We start from the raw sequence: 22,948 nt of genomic DNA, 5'->3' as shown, positions 1-22,948 counted from the left end.
TTTTACAGTGCACAGTTATGAGACTTTGGCTTTGTGCACTATAATTATGATTTATCTCATAATTGCAACTTTGTTGAAAGTCAAAATTATGAGATACTAAATCAAAATTATAAGATATAATTATGACATAGTAAGAAAATTATGACTTGAAATTATGAATTTTAATCATTTAAAAAAATCAAAATTATGTGCTGATGTGTCAATTATGGGATAAGTCAGAATTATGACAGAGTAAGTCATAATTATTACAAAAAGTAAAAGATATGTGATAATAGTTATAATTATGGGATTAAAAAAGTTTAAATGTTGAGATACTAAGTCTAAATAATTAATACTAAGTCATAATTATGGAATTAAAAAGTTAAAATGTTGAGATTTGAGGTCAACATTATAAATTAAAAAAGTTTAAATTATGTTTATATTTATATATAATATATAATATAATATATATAATATATATATGTATATGTATATAATTATCTTATAATTACGACTTAGTTTCGCACACTTTCAACTTTGTATCTCATAATTAATATTTATGAAAGCATTCTTTTCTTTCTTATGTGACGGAAATTGGCAAACTGAATCTTGGCAGGTCCCTTCTTATCAAACAAGAAAGAGCATGTATGGTGTAGGTGATAACTACTTAAACATTTGTAGATATGCCAGTCCGTACTACAAACAGATTGCACTAAGTGACAGGTATCGACAAGCACAGAGGGGAAAACAGAAAGACAGGAGGAGCACTGAACATCACAGTCACTTGTACATGTACTGACTTTAGTGTAGAGTTCCTCTACATCTTCATCTTCATAAATCTTCTTGGGCCTCTGCAAATGGAGGTCAAGGCAAGAGTGTCGCCAATGAGGGAGGGAAGACACAGGATAGAGAGCCATTTGAGAGGATATGGACAGGTGTCTGAATGTCTTACCTCACATCCTTTTATGCAGTGCAGGACTTCTGGATGGGGGTACCACTTCAGGCCCATGGTGCAGACTATGTTCTGAAAAGAGAAATGAAACAAAGAGGTTTTCAGAAAGACAAGAAGAACATGCAGGTCTTCTGTACTATCGACCATCACAAAGTCAGCACCGATCCTTGTGTTTGTGTCTGAAGATTGACACACAACAGCACTCAATTACTGTAAGTGTTCTGTTCCCTCCACAGCCAACCACAAAAAAAGCCAAAACAGGAATGTTTACCTTCACACGTCTTTCACCTCTGGCCAACTTGAAAGAAACAAAACAAAACAAAAGAAAAAAAATAAATCAGGAACCCATCCAAATTCAACATCTTGTGAAACGTTACCAGTTTCGAAACATGCATAATTATGTGACCACATAAGTTTCGAATGTTTCCGGCATGTTTGTCATTTAGTTAAAGAGCACTGCAAAAAATGCTTTTCTTACTTGGTTTCCAGTCAAAATATCTAAAAATTCTTAAATCAAAAAGGATTTTGTAAACAAGTAAAAATGATTGTCTTGTTTTCAGAAAAAAACAAGTCAAAATTAAGTGAGTTTTTGCTCGAAACAAGCAGAATAATCTGCCAATGGGGTAAGCAAAATAATCTTGTTTTCTGTTTGAAAACAAGACAATCACTTTTACTTGTCTACAAAATACATTTTTGATTTAAGAACTTTTAGATATTTTGGTTGCTGGAAACAAGACAAAAAAATCTAAGTAAGAAAAACATTTTTTTGCAGTGAGAGATGTTATTGGTGTTGTACAGATATGTTTTCTTGTGTTAAAAAAAAAAAACCTCTAGGGTCCAGTGCGGCTGACATGAGGCCAGCCAAAAGTAAAGGACTGTCTGACCTCCACAGCTCCCAAACATTCCCTGTCCCAGTAGCACACATGCACAAAACACCTGCCTCTTCTCGTGCCGTACCCACTGCTGCAAACTAAGGTATTTCTCATTTCATGCTAGTCAGCAAATCAATGCAAAAAAAGAGAGAGAGAGAGAGAAAAAAAAAATAACGGCATTAAACGAGAAGGAACAGAAAACACTAAAGCATTTCAGCTGGGGAAGGGTTCACTATAGTGAGAACTAAATCTAATTTGTAATGATAAAGATGCAATTTAGTACATTTAAATATTAATTAACTTTAAATGTAATATTAACACACTACACTTAAACTTATAATCAATTACTTTATATGTGCTTTAAAATGTTGGTCAGCACATCAACACAAATGTTTTATTTAAAGCATGACAAAATATAATCAAAACAATGATTTAAACTTTTCATTTGACATTATTAAAAAATGCTCTTTGAACATAGTCAAGAAAGTATACTCTCTTTAAGCAACCCTAATTATAAAATAAACCTTTACTTGAAGTACACTGCAAGCGCACATTAAATATAATTCAGAGCCCTTCTTTTTCACAAAGGCCCGTAAACTTTTTTAACCCCATCGATCCAATCACCCAGCTTCATTCTGAATGAAACCACCAACGTTTCACAATCCAAACAATTCTGCCCGATGTTTATATGTTAAACAACTTGTTTCGCTTGGAAATACGTCAGACTGCAGAAGAAAAAAGGCTTTTCACCAGCTAGCATGAAGAAAAGCTTTCACAGAACTGTCCCGGACTGACCGGTCTTGTTGTATTTTCATCATTTAGTGGGGAAACTTACAGTACACTTATGACAGATTCAGTCCTTCTACAGTAACTTAAGCTTGAGTGGGGAATAATGGTGAAGTTCATGTATCAATCCTTTCAGGGCTCTGAACCGACAATATTTTGGTTACCAGCCCAAAACACAGTGAGATTCTGCATATTATGCCCTGTTAGCCCTGAGTGACCTCATATCGATAAAATTCAGATCGCTTTGTTTCCCTCAGACTAGCATGTCATCATCGTCTGAATAAGCCGATATCAAATTAGATGTCCAAGCTCTCTTCTCCCAAAGCACTTTACCATAGCTCCCGAGATCACATTTAGCTCTCAGGCCTTTTAATAAAGGTTTGGTTTATTAATTAGAGGTTAATATTAGTACTCCCCTCCGCCGACCCGGGCATGAACAATCGACTCTCCAAAGTGACGCTGACATCACGTAAAGGCCACGGTCTGCCAAGGCAGCCTAATGTATCAGCAATGTGCGCAGTCATTTTGCTGATGTCAGGGAAGCTAATAAGTGAGAAAATAAGAGAAGCGTCTTAGTAGGTCAGCGGTGAAACCTGAAACGAATCGTTCTCGAGGGCCGATTCGTCACGATAACTGATTCACGCGGTCGAAGGCCCGACTCAGCAAGAAACATAACACAAAGAACCAAAAAAACACATTAAGTCAGAATGGGAAATGAGGAATTGTACGGCCACCAAAGCTTCAGTCAGCTCGCAACCGCATTGTGTAATCGCCAGCTTGCTTTTCCACTTCCACACCTTGGCCGGTGTGGGTTTAATAGGACGTTCTCGCTGCACTGGCACGACCGTTAGCATTAACGCAGGTGTCAATCAGGGCAGCCCTGGGTCTGGGAGTTACGGGACGGATCGTGCCCTTGCACGGCGGGCAGAAGGGAACATGTGCTGTGGAATTCAAACAGCATCGATTGACACAGGGTGGCCAGTGCTGAGAGAACAGTTATTGATCTCACCTCAGCCAACCCCCCTGGAACATTTCAGCCACATCGATTTGGCCTCCTCTTCCCCTCACACTCTGTCTCCAGACTCGAATTACCACCCAGGGAAGATCATATCAATTACACAAATCAATCAGAAACGTGTTGTTTCATTTCTCTGCCGAAAAGCGCCTGACTTGACACAAATGCCCATCTAAACACAACAGATGTGGGGGGATGGCGTTCAATTCGAGCACAGTGAGTTTGTTTCCAACTTTCTAGCATCTTCGATCAATCCTGAAAGTCCCTCGTCTTAAAAAGATAGTTCACCCAAAAATGAAAACCTCAAAGCACAAATGAAAGTATTTCTGAAACCTGAGAGTTTCTGTCCCTGCATTGAAAGTCCAGGAAACATTTCGAAGACCCAACAAGTTCATAAAGGCATCTTAAAACTAATCCATAAAAACAGCTCGATTCATTAGATTTGTTATATGATGCTTTTATGACCTTTTCGGATAACAAGTTTTGGTTAGTAAGACTTTTAGTAAAGGGACAAACCTCTCAGGTTTCGTTAAAACATCTTCATTTGCATTTTAAAGATAAACCAAAGTCTAATGGGTTTGTAACAACATGAGGGTGAGTAAATGATGGCAGAATTTAAATTTTTGGGTGAACTGTCCCTTTAAGGCCATAATACACTACACAACTTTGCACAGATTTACAGTCTGGAGTTGTCAAAAAATCAGAGCCAGTCTACAGATATTGGACAGTTAGAGTTGATAGATTTCACAGAAAATAGCTAGGTGTATGAAGGGCACAAACTCCCATTTTGTTAACTTCAGACTAAAAATCCATCAAGTAAGACAATATAAAACATGTTTAATATTTTATGTCGATTTTAGAACATATTGTTTTAATTTGTCATTTGTCTCCTATCAATGGGGTACACATTTCTGTGCAAGTTTGTTGTGCTCGAGTCTGGCAGTTCTGCAGTTGTTTAGTGTATGATACTGTAAACAGTGTTTAAAAAGTTGTGTAGCATATTCCAGCATGCAAAGTTCGAAGATTGCACCCTCTGGTCTGCAGTGGAGACTGACAGCAAAACTGCCCGAAGACTGCCATCATAACACTCCCAGTCAAGCCCAGCAGTCACAGCTAAAACATTGTAATACTTCTGACAGGTAAATTTATATAAAGCTTTTCTGCTAATGCCTGTAATAGGGTCATTGTTGAAATTATAGTGATTACAGATGGCTTTTTAACTTTTATGACTTGGCCTCAGCCTCGTTGCGGTTCAGATGAGTTAAGAGATTACTGTAATCATACCCTGTTTTACCAATGCCAGGTAATTGGGAAAGCCATGCATGCCTGAGCCTGTGGCTAATGAACAGTAATTGGATGTCTGCGACATTCAATGCAAAGTTCCAACTGCTGCATGTGTTCACTGATCAGAGACAGAAGGTAACGACAAAAGTTCACTTTGAAAAAGTTACATGGAAAAGTTAATGCTGAACATTTATTGTTGCCCTTATATTTTATTTTATTTTAATGCAAGCCAAAGCTTCAAATACAAAGTATTGCCATTTCTTTTAATGCAATTATGTTGGCTCAAGCGGTAAGTGTAATGGATAGCAGTTTACATTAAATTCATTGTGTACTGGATATATAAATAAATTTAAATACATTACATACTGGTATTATATTATATAAAATGGCTAGCTTCGTGATTTTTTTTTTTTTTTTTTGCCATTGACTGAAGCCATTAAAAACATACATTCAAAATTAAATTACATGACAACCATAAAACCAAATACATTTAGACTGGATCATTATTTCAACACATTCTCATGGTAATTCGTAACTATTTTACGTTTTGGTGAATTGGTGGCCAATTCGTATAAATTTGTATAGTCTCATTGGTATGTTTTCATATTGGTGGATCTTCATGTTTACTTGTTTTCTAAATAGACTTGCATCACATGAATTATTTTCAAATTAGTTCACTTTTTAAGTCTGTTTTATACAGCCTCACTTACATTGCTAAAACCTGTGCATGATGAACATACTCTAAAACTGACCAGCTGCATATTTTCCAGACCATCTTAATCAGCACTTTGTCATAAAAAACCTGGCCACAATATATTTTAAAGATATGCTAAATATATGTTGTAAACAATGAAGCTCAAAGAAATATATATTTTTGAAACTGAAAATATATTTAGTTTCAATCTTCATATACCAAAATATATTTTAAATTGTATTTCAGTATTTTACAGTATTACTTTACAGTAACTAAATTTAGGTTCCCCTTCAAGGGAACGCACACTGCGTCCTTTAGTGTACACTATGGGGAATACCATCAGCATAACTGATGTCTGAAGCATGTATGAAAACACTTCTATTGGACCACACAGCCTATGATGTCACTAGTGGAGCGACAGGAAGTATAAGAGGGCGACTGTAATGCATGTCATAAGTTTTCTTTGTCTTCAGGAGCCGTTTGTTTGTTTAGCATGTGTGAAAGGACAATGGAGGAAAAGTCGATTGAACACTTTAGGAAGTCTATGCTTTCATGTCCCAATTTTAGACACCTGAGGACACACATGACGTTTGCACTATGTGTCTCCGTATTCGGGGTGCAGAATGTGCTCATTTGTTTTAATGAGAAAGCTTTGCTCACGTTTGTTCCTATTCTCGAGGGATGTGGAACAGGCATCTGCACCTTGCAGATCAGGTCTCTCTGCTGCCAAGGCATGGTGGAAACTCAGAGTGAAGGCATCATTTGTAACTGTCCCTATTATCATGGAATGTGGGATGTGTGGACACTTGGGTGGAATGCCTTCAACTTTTAAGAGATGTGCCAGGTATGATGCATTCGCGAGACTGACTGAATAAATACAGGTAAGGAGTTTTTCTTTTCCATCCCAAGTCAGCGTTTGGAACTATGAAAAAGGTTCCTCCAGTGCGAAAGCCCATTTAGTGTTGGTTGGGTTATTTTAACTGTTCGGGTGTCATTGGTATGCCCTATTTTAAATTAGCATATGTTTGCTACTATTTTTGGTTTCACAAGGTGGACAGGCATGCACCGAGGTATGGCATAGTAGATATTTTGTTCCCCATAGTGTCACCTAGAGGACGCATTGCGAGTTCCCTTAAAAGGGAATGTCTTAGGTTAAGGATAAGAATGCAACCATGGTTCCCAGAGAGGGGACAAGACACTGCGTACCCTTACCATGCCTAGGGCCTGACTGTTTAATGTCTGCTTCAAACAAAGAAGTTGATGACATCTTATACTTCTGGGTGATCCATTAGTGACTTCACAGGCTGTGCGTTCCTATGGATTTGGAGTGCTTCAGACACCGGTCATGCTGATGCCATTCCCCATAGTGTCCACTAGAGGTTGCCGTGTCTTGTTCCCTCTCGGGGAACCATGGGTTTTATTAAACATATGGTAACATATGTGAATGTATTTTTCTGGATTGAAATATAAGGAGGGCAAAAATACATTTTTAAATATATTTATATTTTTCAAAATATACTTAACAAAAAATGTACAAAAAATGGCCTCTCTCTTTATTTCTATTACATGACAGGATGGTAGAATAATAAATGTTGGGTAAAAATATCCTGAGTTTATCATTGCTTTTGACATACATTTTATCATATTTATTATGATATTTTATCTTAATATGTTTTAGTTTATCACCCAGCCCTAGTTTTCATTACAGTTGACAATCTTCATGTGCATCATAATAACTGCATGAGAAGGCACTGAATGTAATTTGGAAATAATAAGTGGCATTTTAGCGGTGAATTCCTCTCAGACTGTGCCTCTCGCTGACCCTAAAGTCCCGAGCTTAGACATTGATGAATAACACTGATGAATCATCAGGCACAATCCAATATCTGCTGTCCAAGGAGTGTCACCTCAAACTTTGAGTCAAACTCAGGATCAGGCATCCCAGTGCAACATTCCCTGCCAGTAAGCTAAGAGGGTGCACACAAAAACACAAACCTTGACTTTGGGAGGGTTCATCCAGTGATGTCTCATAATGCTGCTGGCCGTCATGTTGCTCGGCAAAATGACCACATCATTGTTACTGTCTCTGCATGACAACTCGCACTCCTCTCCTGGAATAAAAAAAACACAGAGAGAGGAAATAAACCAACAGCTCATGCAATCTTAAAATTGTTCTTTTTGTTTGTCTGTTCGTCACTAAGGGAATTACAGAACAATGACACTTCAGTAAAGTTTAATGGACACTTCCTCTAGTTTAAACGTGCTGAACGTCACAGCACATCTTCTGATGAAGTCTTCGTAAATTATTGAGTACTGTGTCTAGTACTTTACTGTGACAGTGCAGTATACTGTTTAGAAGATTGCAGCATCAATTTTAGGGTAGATGTCATGTCACGTCATATTTAACTAACATTAAAAGAAATTCTATTTTGCATGTAAACAATTAAGCCTATTTTGCATCATAACATTATTTTCATGGCAACAACACTGATTACAAACAGTACACCACATAATCATCATAATATGTCAATACTATTATTCACAATTTAACGGTTGGTAAGACTTTTTTAATGTTTTTGAAAGAAGTCACCAAGTCTGTAAAATCTGTAATATTGTGAAATATTATTACAATTTAAAATAGCTGTTTTCTATGTGAATATATTGTAAAATGTAATTTATTTCTGTGTTTCAAAGCTGAATATTTAGCATCATTACTCCAGTCTTCAGTGTCACAGAAATCATTCTAATATGCAGATTTGCTCTAATTTGCTGCTCGAGAAACATATATTATTAATTGCAGTGTTGAAAACAGTTGTGCTGCTTCATATTTTTTTGGAACTGTGATACTTTTTCCAAGATCCTTTTGATGAATTTGTTCAAATAACTCAATCTTTTGTAACATTATAAATGCACTTACTTTCACTTTTCATCAATGTAATGTGTCCTCATATATATGGAGTTCAACTTTTTTTGGATTTGTATCTTTTTTTTTTTTTAATTATTTTGCTTATTAACAATTTTTAAAAATCTTGTTTTTTCATTGTGCATTCAAATTAATCTCTATCAAACTGCATATTATTGTTTTCACAATAATAAATAGTATTCTATTCCCAAAATGTAATAGAAAACAGCAGTTCTCAACCCCTGAAACAACTGCTGATATAAACAATTCTGTCATGGATTTACGAAACATTACAGATCAATATTAACTGTTCTGATGATATACTGCCAAATTTGAGATCATTTTCATCTGAAGAAGCCGAGTTCTGATGGTTTCATCAGGCTGAACAAAGCCAAAAGCATAAATTCTATCCCAACATAAAAAGTAACCTGCACGGCTCTGAATGAACCTGAAAAAGAAAGCTGTCTATCTGTACAATGCACAAGTTTGTGGAAGGAGTTCATACCTATGTTGTGGCCCTTCTTGCAGCTGACGCGGATGCTGGGATGCAGGTTCTGAGGTAGAGAGCATTGACCCTTCAGCTGAGGGCATAAGCGGAAGCTTCCGGTCCAGTTCCCGTCCTTTCTGCAGCGGATGACATTGGTGCCGAGCCCCTGTGGAGATGGCAAAACACATGTCACAGCATTCCCTACAACACTCTAAACTTACAGCCAGTGGAAAAAAACTGATAAAGACATGCCTGTGAATTGCAGCATCTAGAAATACCCAATTAAGACATTCTTTGATTTTTAAAGTGTAATCTAAGTCGCACCTGTTTGCATGGTGGCTGTCTCAGTGTGTTGTTGACCCTGTTGCAGTGGATCCAGCAGGTGCTGTCGAACTTGAAGCCGTCTGTGCACTGGTACATGCCATAGAAGACGGATGGAGGAGGTGGACAGGTGACCGGCTCACACGAGCCCTCTAACCAGCGGCCGTCTTCTGTGCACTGACGCTTGAAGGCTCTCCTGCAGGAACAGACACGTGTCGTATGCTGTGATATCGTTCATGTCAAATTTCAATTTGATTATAAAAAAATCTACATTTTGTTGTTGTGTTTTGCATATGTTGGGCACCTCTTTGGCTTGTTGGCCACATGGTATCCTGGTTTGCATTTGTATTTGCAGAGGGTGCCCACTTTGAGACCTGTCTCGTTGCAGCGTTTGGTTTGCAGCACGGCGTTGGACACGGGAGGAGGCACGGGACAGCGGAGCTCACACAAAGCCTCCGGGAACGACCACAGACCATCCTCCATACAGGTCAGAGTGTTATTAGTGCCTACAGATAAATGACAGACAGAACAAATCAAATAAACACACATAAATGCAAAGGCGCCTTTGACATTATTTTCCTCTGAACAACTAGATGGCAGAAAAATGTGCAGTAGCACTTTCCAAACCATCCGCTTTTCAAAATATATGTGACCCTGGACCACAAAACCAGTCTTAAGTCGCTGGGGTATATTTGTAGCAATAGCCAAAAATACATTGCATGGGTCAAAATTTTTGATTTTTCTTTTATGCCAAAAATCATTAAGAAATTAAGTAAAGTTCATGTTCCATGAAGATTTTTTTGTAAAATCCCTACTGTAAACATATCAAAATGTAATTTTTGATTTGTAATATGCATTGTTAAGAACCTAATTTGGACAACTTTAAAGGTGATTTTCTCAGTCTTTTTGATTTTTTTGCATCCTCAGATTTCTGATTTCAAATAGATGTATCTCGGCCAAATATTGTCCTATCCTAACAAACCATACATCAAGAGAAAGCTTATTTATTGAGCTTTCATATGATGTATAAATCTCAGTTTTGTCAAATTTAACCTTATGACTGGTTTTGTGGTCCAGGGTCACATATGTGCAATTTTGTCTTATCCTTGAAGCGATCGCGGGCAGCAGCGTAAAGTCGATTTTGTGCTTACTTGATCTAATATTTGATGTTTTTAAAAATGTTTTAGATTTAGATTTAAGTATCACTAGAAATTCTTGAGTATATCTTGAGACAAAGGTCTTCTTAATGATTTTCAGTTTGTTTAAGAAAATTAAAGCAACTGTTTTTAAATAATGAAAGAATATGTAAAAGTATGGTATTTGTGGTAAAAAACACTCCTGCTGTCGGGGCTAAATGGCACAATAATTAACATGATAATTTATATTAATTTTTAATTTAGGAAGCTGATTTTTCTATTTGCTAACATTCAGATGGTAAATATCATATATTATGTTGGGTGTCCATCTTAAATCCATCAGATAATCACCATGTTTAGAATGAAACCATTATATTTAAAACATGCTATTAATCGTATCATACAGTAAAATATCATTTGTTGTTACTACTGTAAATCTTTATTAAATTACTATGGGATCTCTTACAATGCTTTCAGAATATTTACATTTTAAAATGATTTTGTTTCTGTATTTTAAAATATGTTTTATTTGAACATATTTTACTGACAGTATATTTATTAAACAAAAATGTATTCTTTTATTTATCAAAATTAGCAGAAAATAGTACAAACTTTGCTAAAGTGACTGTTTTGAACAAGTATTAACTCACACAATATATATTAAAAAAAACTATTTTAGCTAAAGTATTTGTATCAATATTGTGTGCCTTTTACCCCGTGTGTGCCACCCCATAAATTTTTATGTTTTTAAACAAAATAAACAACTTGTATGATTTAATTTCACAAAATCTGTTGCTCCATAAATGTTCAATACATTTTTCTGCAATCATACACTTTGGGCACAGTGAAAAGCACTTTTTTTTTTTTTAGGGTGGGCCTTTAGCCCCGTTGTATACTTATACTACCCTATACTTTTATTCAGCAAGGATACATTAAATTAATAAAAAGATATCAACGATATTTATTACAAACATTTTCCATTTTAAATACTTGCTGTTGTACTTTGTATTTATCAAAAAAAAAAAATCTAAAAAAATAAGATGCATAATGGTTTTCGCAAGAATATGAAGCAGCACAACTTTTTTCAACATTGAAAATAATCAGAAATGTTTCTTGAGCAGCGAATAAGCATATTAGAATGATTTCTGAAGGATCATGTGACACTGAAGAATGGAGTAATGATGCTGAAAATTCAGCTTTGATCACAGAAATAAATTAGATTTACACATTTATTTTATTTGTAATAATTTTTCACAATATCACACTACTATTACTGTATAGATCAAATAAATGCAGCCTTTATAAGCAGAAAATACATTGTTTCTGTTCTTTTTTAATCGGCAGGAAGTGTTATAAAATGAAAATTCTGATTGGATGAATTAATGTGCAACTGCAAAGAGCTGTAAATCACAAATTGCATGGCGTAATTTCCCAAGTAATAATCAGAATGTTTATTTCAATTATTACAATAAGAGCTGCTGTTTTAAGTCTTATTATTAATTTGGTAAATCTACCATGACCCCAGATGACCTATTTTACCAAGTAATCATATTGTTCTCTTTACAGCATCAAAGACCAGCCAGACTGCATTTTTCCAGAGTTTCTTACCCACAAGCTGAGCAGGCTCCTTGCACTGGAACGTGCTCTTCTTGCCGTAGGTGGTGCCTTCTGGGAAATCGAAGTGGGCAGGGTGCACATGGTACTTATCTGGAAGCCCACAGTCAACCGGCTCACACGAAACTTGCTTGTTCCATTTCCTATCAGCACAGGTGATGGTCACGGTTGAGTCCGTCTACAGAGAAAAGACATCAGATTTCCAATGAGTTCAGTGCAGTTCAATATGTCTAGCTGACCACAAAGTAAAAGAGGCTGATATCACAGTAAAGGATACATCTGTTTCTCTCATGGGTCTGAAAACAGCACTATTAAGTGTCTGTTTGCCCATACAAATATCAGCATCTGACCAAATTGCACATTTTGTGTGCAATTTGTGTGAGCTTCATATTTTTCATACTGCATGAGCCATAAAAGCCTAAAGCAGCTAATATGCCACAAATATGATGTATCATATGAAATATCAATTATGATTTTTTTAAAGAAATGTTTTGTTTGAAGGTAAACATTTTTTTTTACATCATATGTGACCCTGGACCACAAAACCAGTCATAAGGTAAAATTTTACAAAACTGAGATATATACATCATATGAAAGCTCAATAAAAAAGCTTTCTATTGATATATGGTTTGTTAGGATAGGACAATATTTGGCCGAGATACATCTATTTGAAAATCTGGAATCTAAGGATGCAAAAAAATCAAAATACTGAGAAAATCACCTTTAAAGTTGTCCAAATTAAGTTCTTAACAATGCATATTACTAATCAAAAATTACATTTTGATAGGTTTACTGTAGGAATTAGACAAAAAATCTTCATGGAACATGATCTTTACTTAATATCCTAATGATTTTTGACATAAAAGTAAAATCAATCATTTTGACCCATACAATGTATTTTTGGCTATTGCTACAAATACACCCCAGCGACTTAAGACTGGTTTTGTGGTCCAGGGTCACATATGTCAGACTTGACAGGGTTAAAGGAGTAATTCACTTTCAGAACAAAAATTTACAGTCATCCAAGGTGTTCATGCCTTTCTTTCTTCAGTGGTAAAGAAATTATGTTTTTTGAGGAAAACATTTCATTAATTATCTCCATATAGTGGACTTCAATAGTGCCTACGAGTTCACTTGTCCAAAATGCAGTTTAAATGAAGCTTCCAAGGGCTCTAAACAATCGCAACCAAAGGAATAAGGGTCTTATCTAGCGTAACAATCAGTCATTTTCTTAATTTTTTTTTAAAATGTATATACTTTTTAACCTCAAATGCTTGACTTGTCTAGCTCTGCAATGCACATATGTACTCCAGGTCAATACAGTTAGGGTATGTTGAACACCTCCCATCTCATTTTCTCCTCCAACTTCAAAATTGTCCTACATCTCTGCCAAAGTACTGACCCAGTGTTTACAAAGTGAACAGAAAAGGTCAAACGCTCCTTACAAAAAGAGGCAAATTTGGAGGTTTTGAAGCTGCAGGAGAAAATGAGATGGGAGTTTTTTGACCTACCCTAACTGTATTGACCCAGATTACACAGAGTATGCATGCACATCGCAGAGCTAGACAAGATGAGCATTTGAGGTTAAAAAGTATATAAATTGTCATTTTTTTTCACTAGAAAAGACACATTCCTCAGCTGGGATCGTTTAGAGCTCTTTGAGGCTGCATTTAAACTGCATTTTGGACTTTCAAACTCTCGGGAACCATTGAAGTCCACTATATGGAGATAATTCCTGAAATGTTTTCCTCCAAAAAAAACAATTTCTTTATGACTAAAGAAAGCAAGGCATGAACATTTTGGATGACAACAGAGTACATTATCTGTACATTTTCATTCCGGAAGTGAACTGCTCCTGAATTGAAATGTAGGCATACAACAAAAGGTAGGCAGTCACTTAAGATACTTTAGATTAAATTCACTATGTGCTCACATTAGTGAAACTCAGGCAAAGTAGGTCCATTGTCAATAGTATTGATGCATGAAGCACCACTTACTTAGAGGTCACTCACAAACCAAGCAGCTTTATGTTGGTAAACATGGCGAATTTGCATGTTCCAGGTTCAAAAAACTTCGGAGGGAATCTTTCGCTTCACATGACATTATACCGTTCCCAGAATCCTACTGAAATGAATGTATTTCCAAACACATTTTTTTACACTAAACAATACTTAAAATTTTTTGGTTTTCAGATTTTACCTGAAATTAGACTTGAATTGATTATTATGACTGCCTTGTGACTTATATATATGACATATTGTGGCTCCCAGTGCGGTTCAGGGTGGAGTTTAAGATCCTGATGTTTGTGTTCAAGGCCATTAATGGTCTGGCCCCTGTCTACCTCGCGAGTTGGTAATGGTCTACCAACCAGAACTCTGCGCTCCTCTGAACACACCACGCTGGTTATGCCTAAGTTTAATTACAAAAAGTTTGGAGGCCGCTCATTTGCCGTTCAGGGCCCAAAGCTGTGGAACGCACTTCCGGAACAGCTTTGAAGCAACACTGAGTTGTGTGTTTTTAAATCGCAGTTGAAGACATCTTTTTAGACAAGCTTTCGATACATAGTCACTGACTCGATTGCTGTTTTCATGTACATTTGCGCTTTTATTTATTGCTGTCTACTGTGAGTCTTGTTTTTCTCCTGGAAAGCGCCCTGGGCACCTTTTTGGTTGTTGTAAGGCGCTATATAAATAAAATTTGATTGATTGATTGATATATAATGCATATTAATGAATATAGGACATGAACAATTGAAAATATTGTATTATATTGTATGTTGTTTAATGAAAACTTTTAAATACACTTCAAATGTGAAACTTTTTAATGAATAAAAATCATTTAACAAATAAAAAGGTATTCTTTCTATGGCTTTCGGATTTAAAAAAAAAAAATACAATCTTTGTGACTTTTTTTATGAACAGAACAAACCTAATCTTAAAGTGTGGCTTTATGTGCACCACACTGACCAACAGTTCACGCTCTTTTTTTACTGTGCAACATAAACTGTAACTGTCGTAAACCTGTGAATGCTAGCCACTAACGTCACTACCATTACATGATTGACTAAAAAGCCTCACTTGATCCAAGTTGGCTGTTACGCTTTTTCTAATAGACCCTTTCATTTCCCAATAAACAGAAAATCTCTGTTGCAAAACATATATCCGGTATGGTGGACAGCCCGAGACAATTCAGCCCTATTCTGTATATTGCGTCCTAATGCCAAACTCAGCTGCCAAATTAACCTCAAGGAGCTGCTGTCTATTTAGTGCTCCAACTGACATTCTATGTAGAAAGCAGACAACACTAGCTCATCTGATGCAGATCTAGTGGGGTACAATCCAAAGGCAAAACATCCATTTTTTTAAGGTCCATGTGATACACAGTGTTTTGATAATAAGAAGACAATGTGTGTAGCTTGGACACCGCTGTGCAAAAATGCTGGCACATTCTCTTGACCAAAAAACTCTGTTATTCCAAAAATGCCCTGAAACGGCCTGACATCTGGTTACAACGTTTTAAACATCTCTGACCCAGGATTTTGTTGTTATGCCTCATCTCGCAACATCACCGTATAATGTGCTTTTAACATACCTAAAGAGACTATCTGGTTTGGATCTGACTTCAAAAAAAAATAACAAATGGACAAAATCATTCCTGGTAGCTTTTCTGGCTGTACTGTGAGGGAAAATATGGCAAAAATCTATCATTTTGATTATATAAAGACATAACATGTAAGATCTGTAAATAGAAAACCTGTTAGATCATGTGTATTTTGTTGCTTTTATTTTTTTAAATTGGACTATTTTAGTACATTTTACAAAAAATGCTATTTCAGTCTTTTTACTTCAAACTTTCATGTTTAATTTATTATGTTACTTAATTAGTGCCAGAGCACCAGTGGTGCGAGCACCCTATTGGAATTGTTATGTTTATTATTATTATTATTATTATTATTATTTAGCAAAATTAATAGCATTTTTGAAGGCCTAAACATGCTCAAAAATTCATGAAACTTTGCACACACATCAGAACTGGCGAAAATTTACATCTGATATGGGTTTCAAAATGGCTTGAAAGCGCCACCTATACAAGTTCAGCGGAGTGCGCTTTAAGCTACGCTTCACGTACATCAATACCTACAAAAAGTCTCTGGGAGCAAAATCCAAAACCCAACAGGAAGTCAGTTGTTTTTAATTTTCAGGCGCTGTACTTGAACGAACTCATCCTAGAGATTTGTTCAGATCAACACAAATTTGGTCAGTCTAATCTAAAGGCCCATGTGATGTTAAATTGCGAAGATCTAGAGTTTTCGTTGGAGGGTGTGTCCGTGGCGGCCTGACAGATTTTGATGTTTCGTAATGAAACAGGAAGTTGTTATTACTCAGGCATACAATGTCCAATCTGCCACAAACTTCACATGTGTGATAACACTCCTGACCTGAAGACATCTACATGCCCATATTCAGTTATAGTCAACAGGAAGTGACATGTTTTAAACTTCACACGTTCGATAAGAGTCCTGGCATGAACACTTCTGAAGGCCAATATTCTCTCATAATCATAGCGCCACCTGTTGGCAACAGGAAATTACTTGTTTTACACTAACTTAAACATGCAATGTCCGATCTGCAACACACTTTATATGTTTGATAAAATTGCTGGCCTGAACACATATACATGCCAATAATCAGTTATAGGCATAGCGCCACAAGCTGGCAGCAGGAAGTTTGGCACATATAAATGACTTTGACATATTCCTCCTTTTTTTACTATATTAAAAGCCCACCATTCGCTATTTTCCTAAAGTAACACTGATCGGCGGTGAGCCCGGGTGCTTTCAGCTTTAATGTATCTTTGTAATTATTTGAGAGATTTACTAGCAATTTCTAAATTTCTAAAACTGTTTTGAAGTTTCTTTTACACTAAAAGTTTATTCAATATCTGACAGTGACACAATTTTCTGAATCTGCAAAAGCTCTCAAGTCCACAAAAATGGATAGGGATTTTTAACACATAATCACATAAACCAAATCAGATAGCCACAACATTTAAGCAGATTAGAAATATATTCAACATACTTGCAAATGTTGTTTTTTGTCCTATAACAGATCTTATACTTTCATCATAAAGCATGTGGTTGTGTTGGTAAAGGAGGACTATAACACTAGATACACACGTTATTGATAAGCTCAGGCAGATATTCTTTCTCTCTCATAGACTTCAGCCTTTTCTTTGATTATCTGATACACCACAACACTATCTTCTTACCCAGCCATTACTCACTTTCATATTTCCCTGTATAAAACATATGCTTTCCACATGCTAAACTCAATCAATATGTTTAAAATATCTGCACAGATTTCCCGAAAGTGACTGAACTAAGAGTGAGGGCTGAATTACAATAAATTATCACACCAGACAAGGTCATTTATGCTCTTGTGAAGGACACGCGGGTATATGCAGGTAACTGCTGACCCGTAGGCAGGCGTGCATCAGAGCGCAGCTGAACACAACTTACCAATGGAAAAAAAAGAAAGAAAGTAAGAAAAACAGATTTATAAACATTGCATAATATCCTGCCCTTTGTGAAGTAAGCTTGAATCATGCAAGAAACTTCCTGTGTTCAGTATTTGTTCAAATACATTCAAATTCAAAACATCTGTATCAGGGTTATTATGGTAACACTTTTATTTTGATGGCACACTTTAGACATTCTTCTAACTATAAGAAACTTTACAACTCCATGTGAACCAGTAGTTATTAGTAGACTGTCTGCTTAAGATCTGTTAACACTTTATATTGATCTTTTCCCAACACACATTCAACTAACTATAAGTAACCTTTGTCATAAGGATGAGAAAAACAACAGAATTACTAACAGCAGCCCTAGGAACCAAGAGACCTTCCTTATTAGGAAATCACACATTTAAACAGATCTACACACATTGCTACAAGCATTTCTGGAGTTAGTAGCAGAGTAGTTTTGGTGAGTGTTTGGACTGATTATATTCTTTGGAAATGTGGTAGACTTATACTGGGGCACACAATAATAAACATACAAACAAACAAACCTATAACAAACACATTTACAACACTGGGTTACTGCCAATAAATGCTCAGTTGGAGTGAGATGAAGGAAAAAAACGTTTCTGTGGATGGCGAGTTTCCTTCTTTAATACAAATTTATAGCTGAGTGGTTCACCTCAATTGAGCTACTGTGCCTAACTGAACACAGCCATCGCATCACTGATTTACCGAAATGCACACACTAATGCTTTTGTTTAAATGCATTACTATATCAAGCAAACATATTTTAACATTAAAGGGATAGTTCATGAAAAAATTACCCAATGATTTAGTCAACCTCAATCCATTCTAGGTGTACAATCTTAAAAATAAAGGTGCTTTAAAAGGTTCTTCACAGTGATGCCATAGAAGAACCATTCTTGGTTCCACAAAGAACCATTAAGTCAAAGGTTCTTTAAAGAACCACCTCTTTCCTACCTTTTTATAATATGAAGAACTTTCTTTTGCCACAAAGAACCTTTTGTGAAACACAAAGGTTCTTCAGATGTTAAAGTGTCTTTATGGAACCATTTAGACAAAAAAGGTTCTCCTGTGGCATTGTGAAGCACCTTTATTTTTAAGACTGTATATGACTTTCTTCTTTCAGACGAATGTATTTGGAGTTATTTTTAAAAATGTCCTGGCTCTTCGAAGCTTTATAATGGCAGTAAGTGGTTGGTGAGATTTTGAAGTCTAATAAAGTGCACGCATCCATCATAAAAAGTACTCCACACAGCTCTGGGGGTAAATAAAGACCTTCTGAAGCGAAGCGTTTATAAAACTTTATAAAGCGTTTTTTAAAAATTAAGTAAATTATGACTTTTTTTTTATTTTTTGATGAATGATCCATTTTAGGTAAGTAGAAATATTCTGATGTCAATACTTGGCCAATACCTGTCATTATTCCAGATGTTATTATTCAGGTATCTACCTCTTCAGAAATCAACTATTATTATCTAATATTATCTAATATTATCTGCATTTTTGCAGTTTTAAAAAACAAATTTACAAGTAATTTTAATATAGTTAGCAGAAAAACAGCTTATTCAAGCACTGATGAGATGCATTTAATCTAGTAGAAGAGCAGCAGTTTGACTGGATTTCACATTGGTTATCCATTAAACATCTGAGCATAGTGTTTGCATGATGAAAACAAACAAGTACACACACACACTCACACACAAACAAGTTGAGGGAACAGATCGTTTTGAAGATAGCACCATCTAAGGCAGATTTCCTGGAAGCCTTGTGACACAACTGAAGCGAGTGCACTTTCTAATGAAGCTCGACAAGATGCAACTTGACACCATTGTCCTTGCTCCCATGCTGATGTCACAGAAAAACGCTGTTCTGACATTCTATTGCATGACCCCGTCATAAACGCTGCCGAGATGAAGAATGAAGAGATCAAATGCGAGGGCGTGATCTGATCGCTCTGGGCACTGTTTGATCAAACTATTACATCACTGCAGTAACAAGTGATGAAGCCCAAAGGGGAAATATCAACGGAAACACAATGTTCCTAGCTCCTTTGGAATGTAAGTTTGCTTTTATAATGACCGTTGTTTGCAGTGACAAAGCAACTGGTCCAAGCAGATTTGGCTTGTGCAGAATTTGAATCATTCAGGAGCTCTACTCAAATGCAATAAGAGTGCAGTACTCTCAGCTCATTTTAACACAGTTTACTATGAAGTATATTATGCAAATTATCCAGAAACTGTATGGGTCTGGGCATGTTTAACCTCATGCAAATGCAACAAGTTACCAACAAGTGTCAAGGCAATGGAGCAAACATTAAAAAAACGCCCATCTGAAGAGGAAAACAAGGCTTTTCTCTGCTGCTTACCACTTATTTGTACCGGGTTTGTACTAATGTACTAAGACAGAAATATGTACACCTTATTGATACTGTATACAGTGTATCTGGAAAGTATTCTCAGCACTTCACTTTTCCCACATTTTGTTATGTTACAGCCTTATTTTAAAATTGATTAAATTCATTATGTTCCTCCACATTCTACAAACAATACCCAATAATGACAATGTAAAAGAAGCTAATTTGAAATCTTAGCAAATTTATATATATATATATATATATATATATATATCACATGTACAAAGTATTCACAGCCTTTGCCATGAAACTCAAAATTGAGCTCAGGTGCATCCTGTTTCCACTGATCATCCTTGAGATGTTTCTACAACTTGATAGGAGTCCACTTTTGGTAAATTCAGTTGATTGGACATGATTTGGAAAGGTAGACACCTGTCTATATAAGGTCCCACAGTTAACAGTGCATGTCAGAGCACAAACCAAGCCATGAAGTCCAAGGAATTGTCTGTAGACCTCAGAGACCTGGATTGTATCGAGGCACAGATCTGGGGAAGGGTACAGAAAATTTTCTGCAGCATTGAAGGTCCCAATGAACACAGTGGCCTCCATCATCCGTAAACTTATCTTAGACCGAGCCACCCAGCTAAACTGAGCGATCAGGGGAGAAGGGTCTTAGTCAGGGAGGTGACCAATAACCCAATGGTCACTCTGAACGAGCTCCACCGTTTCTCTGTGGAGAGAGAAGAACTTTCCAGAAGAACAACCATCTCTGCAGCACTCCACCAATCAGGCTTATATAGTAGAGTGGCCAGACGGAAGCCACTCTTCAGTAAAAGGCACACGACAGCCCGCCTGGAGTTTGCCAAAAGGCACCTAAAGGACTCTCAGACCATGATGAGAAACAAAATTCTCTGGTCTGATGAAACAAAGATTGAACTTTGTGGCCTGAATGCCAAGGATCATGTCTGGAAGGAACTAGGCACCGCCAGTCACCTGCTCAATAGCATCCCTACTTGATAGTGAAGACATAAATATTGACAGGTCTGCGCTGCAGGTCAGTGAATGTTTTGCCCTCCACCTGTCACATGACTGAAAAGTATATATTAAAGTATTAAAATAACACTTGTGTACAGCCCCCTTGCATTGTTTGACCTGCATTATGATGGTTCGGTGAACGAAATGAGAGCTTTAGATATAATCTTTCTCATTTGTCTGCCCATACCTGGCTCTTGATAATGTCGTCATCCCGGTGGATTTGTAGGACATAGCCACTATTGCACGTAACAGTGCAGCGTGCTCCGTTGAAGTAGCCGTCGTCGCTGCACTGCACCTCTGCATTCCGGATCAGTGGCTCCTGGCAATCAATGGCTTCACAGGAGTAATGAACACAGCTGAAAAAAAAAAAAAAAAAGAGATACATGACAGTATTGTATTTATTTAAGCTGTTACAATTAACAGTAATGCAGGGGCCATTAGCAAACTTCCAAGACAGCATTTCTTTTTCCCTGATTAAGAAGTCAAATTAACAAAATATTGTGAGTGAACTTCAAATTGAATGAAACGTAAACCTGCCAACCTTGAGCTCTGGATATTTATTTTTACTTATTGTAATAAAACAGACCAGCTTTTCTTATATACATATTTTTCAGTGCATTTACAGTAATGGACTATGTGCAGTTTAAACGGATGCTTTCATTTCACTTCAGTGATTTTCTTTTTTTCAAATGAAAGTCAATATCTATCTTTTATAAGGAAAAAAAATGTTTTGGTGTCTGATGTCTACACTGCTATTTGTAACATAACGAGTAATTCATGTGGCCAGATGAACAATGCTGGACAAATTGAGAGCTAAACTCAATCCTCAGAAAGAGAGAGAGAAAGAAAAAAGCCAATGGGAAGGAAAAATAAATCTCTACTAGAGTCAGTTTGTAAATGCAGAGTTGGCATTTTTCAACTCTTAGCTGACCAAGTAGAAACCTGGCAGATCTGGCGGTGGTCAGAGAGGCAAACAAGAGGTGTGGGAGCTTTCAGTAAGCAAGAAATTGAGAAATATGGTTTAAGGTTTCAGCCACATTTTTATAAAGCAGGGGAATATGAAAATAAGCTTCTCTCCAGTACTTTGAATCATTAAAATGTTGTTTTAAGTTGGAGTCGATAAAAGTTTGAATATTTTCTCCCTCATATAGTATTGAGCCAAGTATTTAATTAGGTAGCTCTTAATCTTTTTGCATTTTAATTTTGAAAAGTTCAAGATATTAAATAAAAACTGTATTTATTTTCATGATCAATTTAATCAGTTAAATCAATCAGTCAATCAGTGCTTCTATTGAAGTATACTGTCATATACATACATATGTACACTACCGTTCAAAAGTTTGGGGTCAGTACATTTTTATTGTTTCTTTTTTTTTTCTTTTTTCTTTTTAAGAAATTAATACTTTTATTCACCATTTATTAAGTTTATTGGTATTAAGTTAATGATTAAACGTTTATTAAAAGTTAATAATAAATAATTTACATTGTTATAAAAAATGTATATTTTGAATAAACACTGTACTTTTTAAACTTGTTATTCATGAAAGAATCCTGAGAAAAAAAAAAAATCACAGGTTCCAAAAAATATTTGGCAGCACAACTGTTGACATTATCCAACACTGATTATTCTAATAATAAATCAGCATATTAGAATTATTTCTGAAGGATCATGTGACACTTAAGACTGGAGTAACAGCCGATAAAAATTCTGCTATTCATCACAGGAATAAATTCTATTTTAAAGTATGTTAAAATAAAAAAACATTATTTTATATTGTAAAAACATTTTGCAATATTAATGTTTTTTTTCTGTATTTTTAATCAAATAAATGCAGCCTTGATGAGCATAAGAGACTTCTTTAAAGACTATTACAAGTCTTACTGACCCCAAACTTTTGAAAGGTAGTGTATATATGATGTTCAACATGGCATCGCATGGCAAAGAACTCTCTGAGGATTTGAGAATTAGAA

General features: G+C 36.0%; 1 protein-coding gene across 1 annotated transcript in view; it reads right to left on the bottom strand.

Annotated features, from left to right (window-relative positions):
- Window positions 1-22,948, bottom strand: part of pappaa (pregnancy-associated plasma protein A, pappalysin 1a) — a 97,307-nt gene that overhangs the window by 18,400 nt on the left and 55,959 nt on the right. Inside the window, exons 15-21 of the mRNA XM_073839929.1 lie at window positions 21,165-21,333; window positions 12,037-12,220; window positions 9,597-9,798; window positions 9,332-9,488; window positions 8,990-9,137; window positions 7,578-7,693; window positions 932-1,003 (exon numbers count right to left, since the gene is read on the bottom strand). Of these exons, the coding sequence (XP_073696030.1) occupies window positions 932-1,003; window positions 7,578-7,693; window positions 8,990-9,137; window positions 9,332-9,488; window positions 9,597-9,798; window positions 12,037-12,220; window positions 21,165-21,333 (1,048 nt within the window). The remainder of the gene's footprint in view (window positions 1-931; window positions 1,004-7,577; window positions 7,694-8,989; window positions 9,138-9,331; window positions 9,489-9,596; window positions 9,799-12,036; window positions 12,221-21,164; window positions 21,334-22,948) is intronic.

This window comes from Garra rufa, chromosome 5 (genome assembly GCF_049309525.1).
Source record: "Garra rufa chromosome 5, GarRuf1.0, whole genome shotgun sequence".
In the NCBI taxonomy this organism is placed as follows: Eukaryota; Metazoa; Chordata; class Actinopteri; order Cypriniformes; family Cyprinidae; genus Garra; species Garra rufa.
The sequence above is the reverse complement of the archived record's forward strand: the minus strand, read 5'-3'. Positions and strand labels throughout refer to the sequence as shown.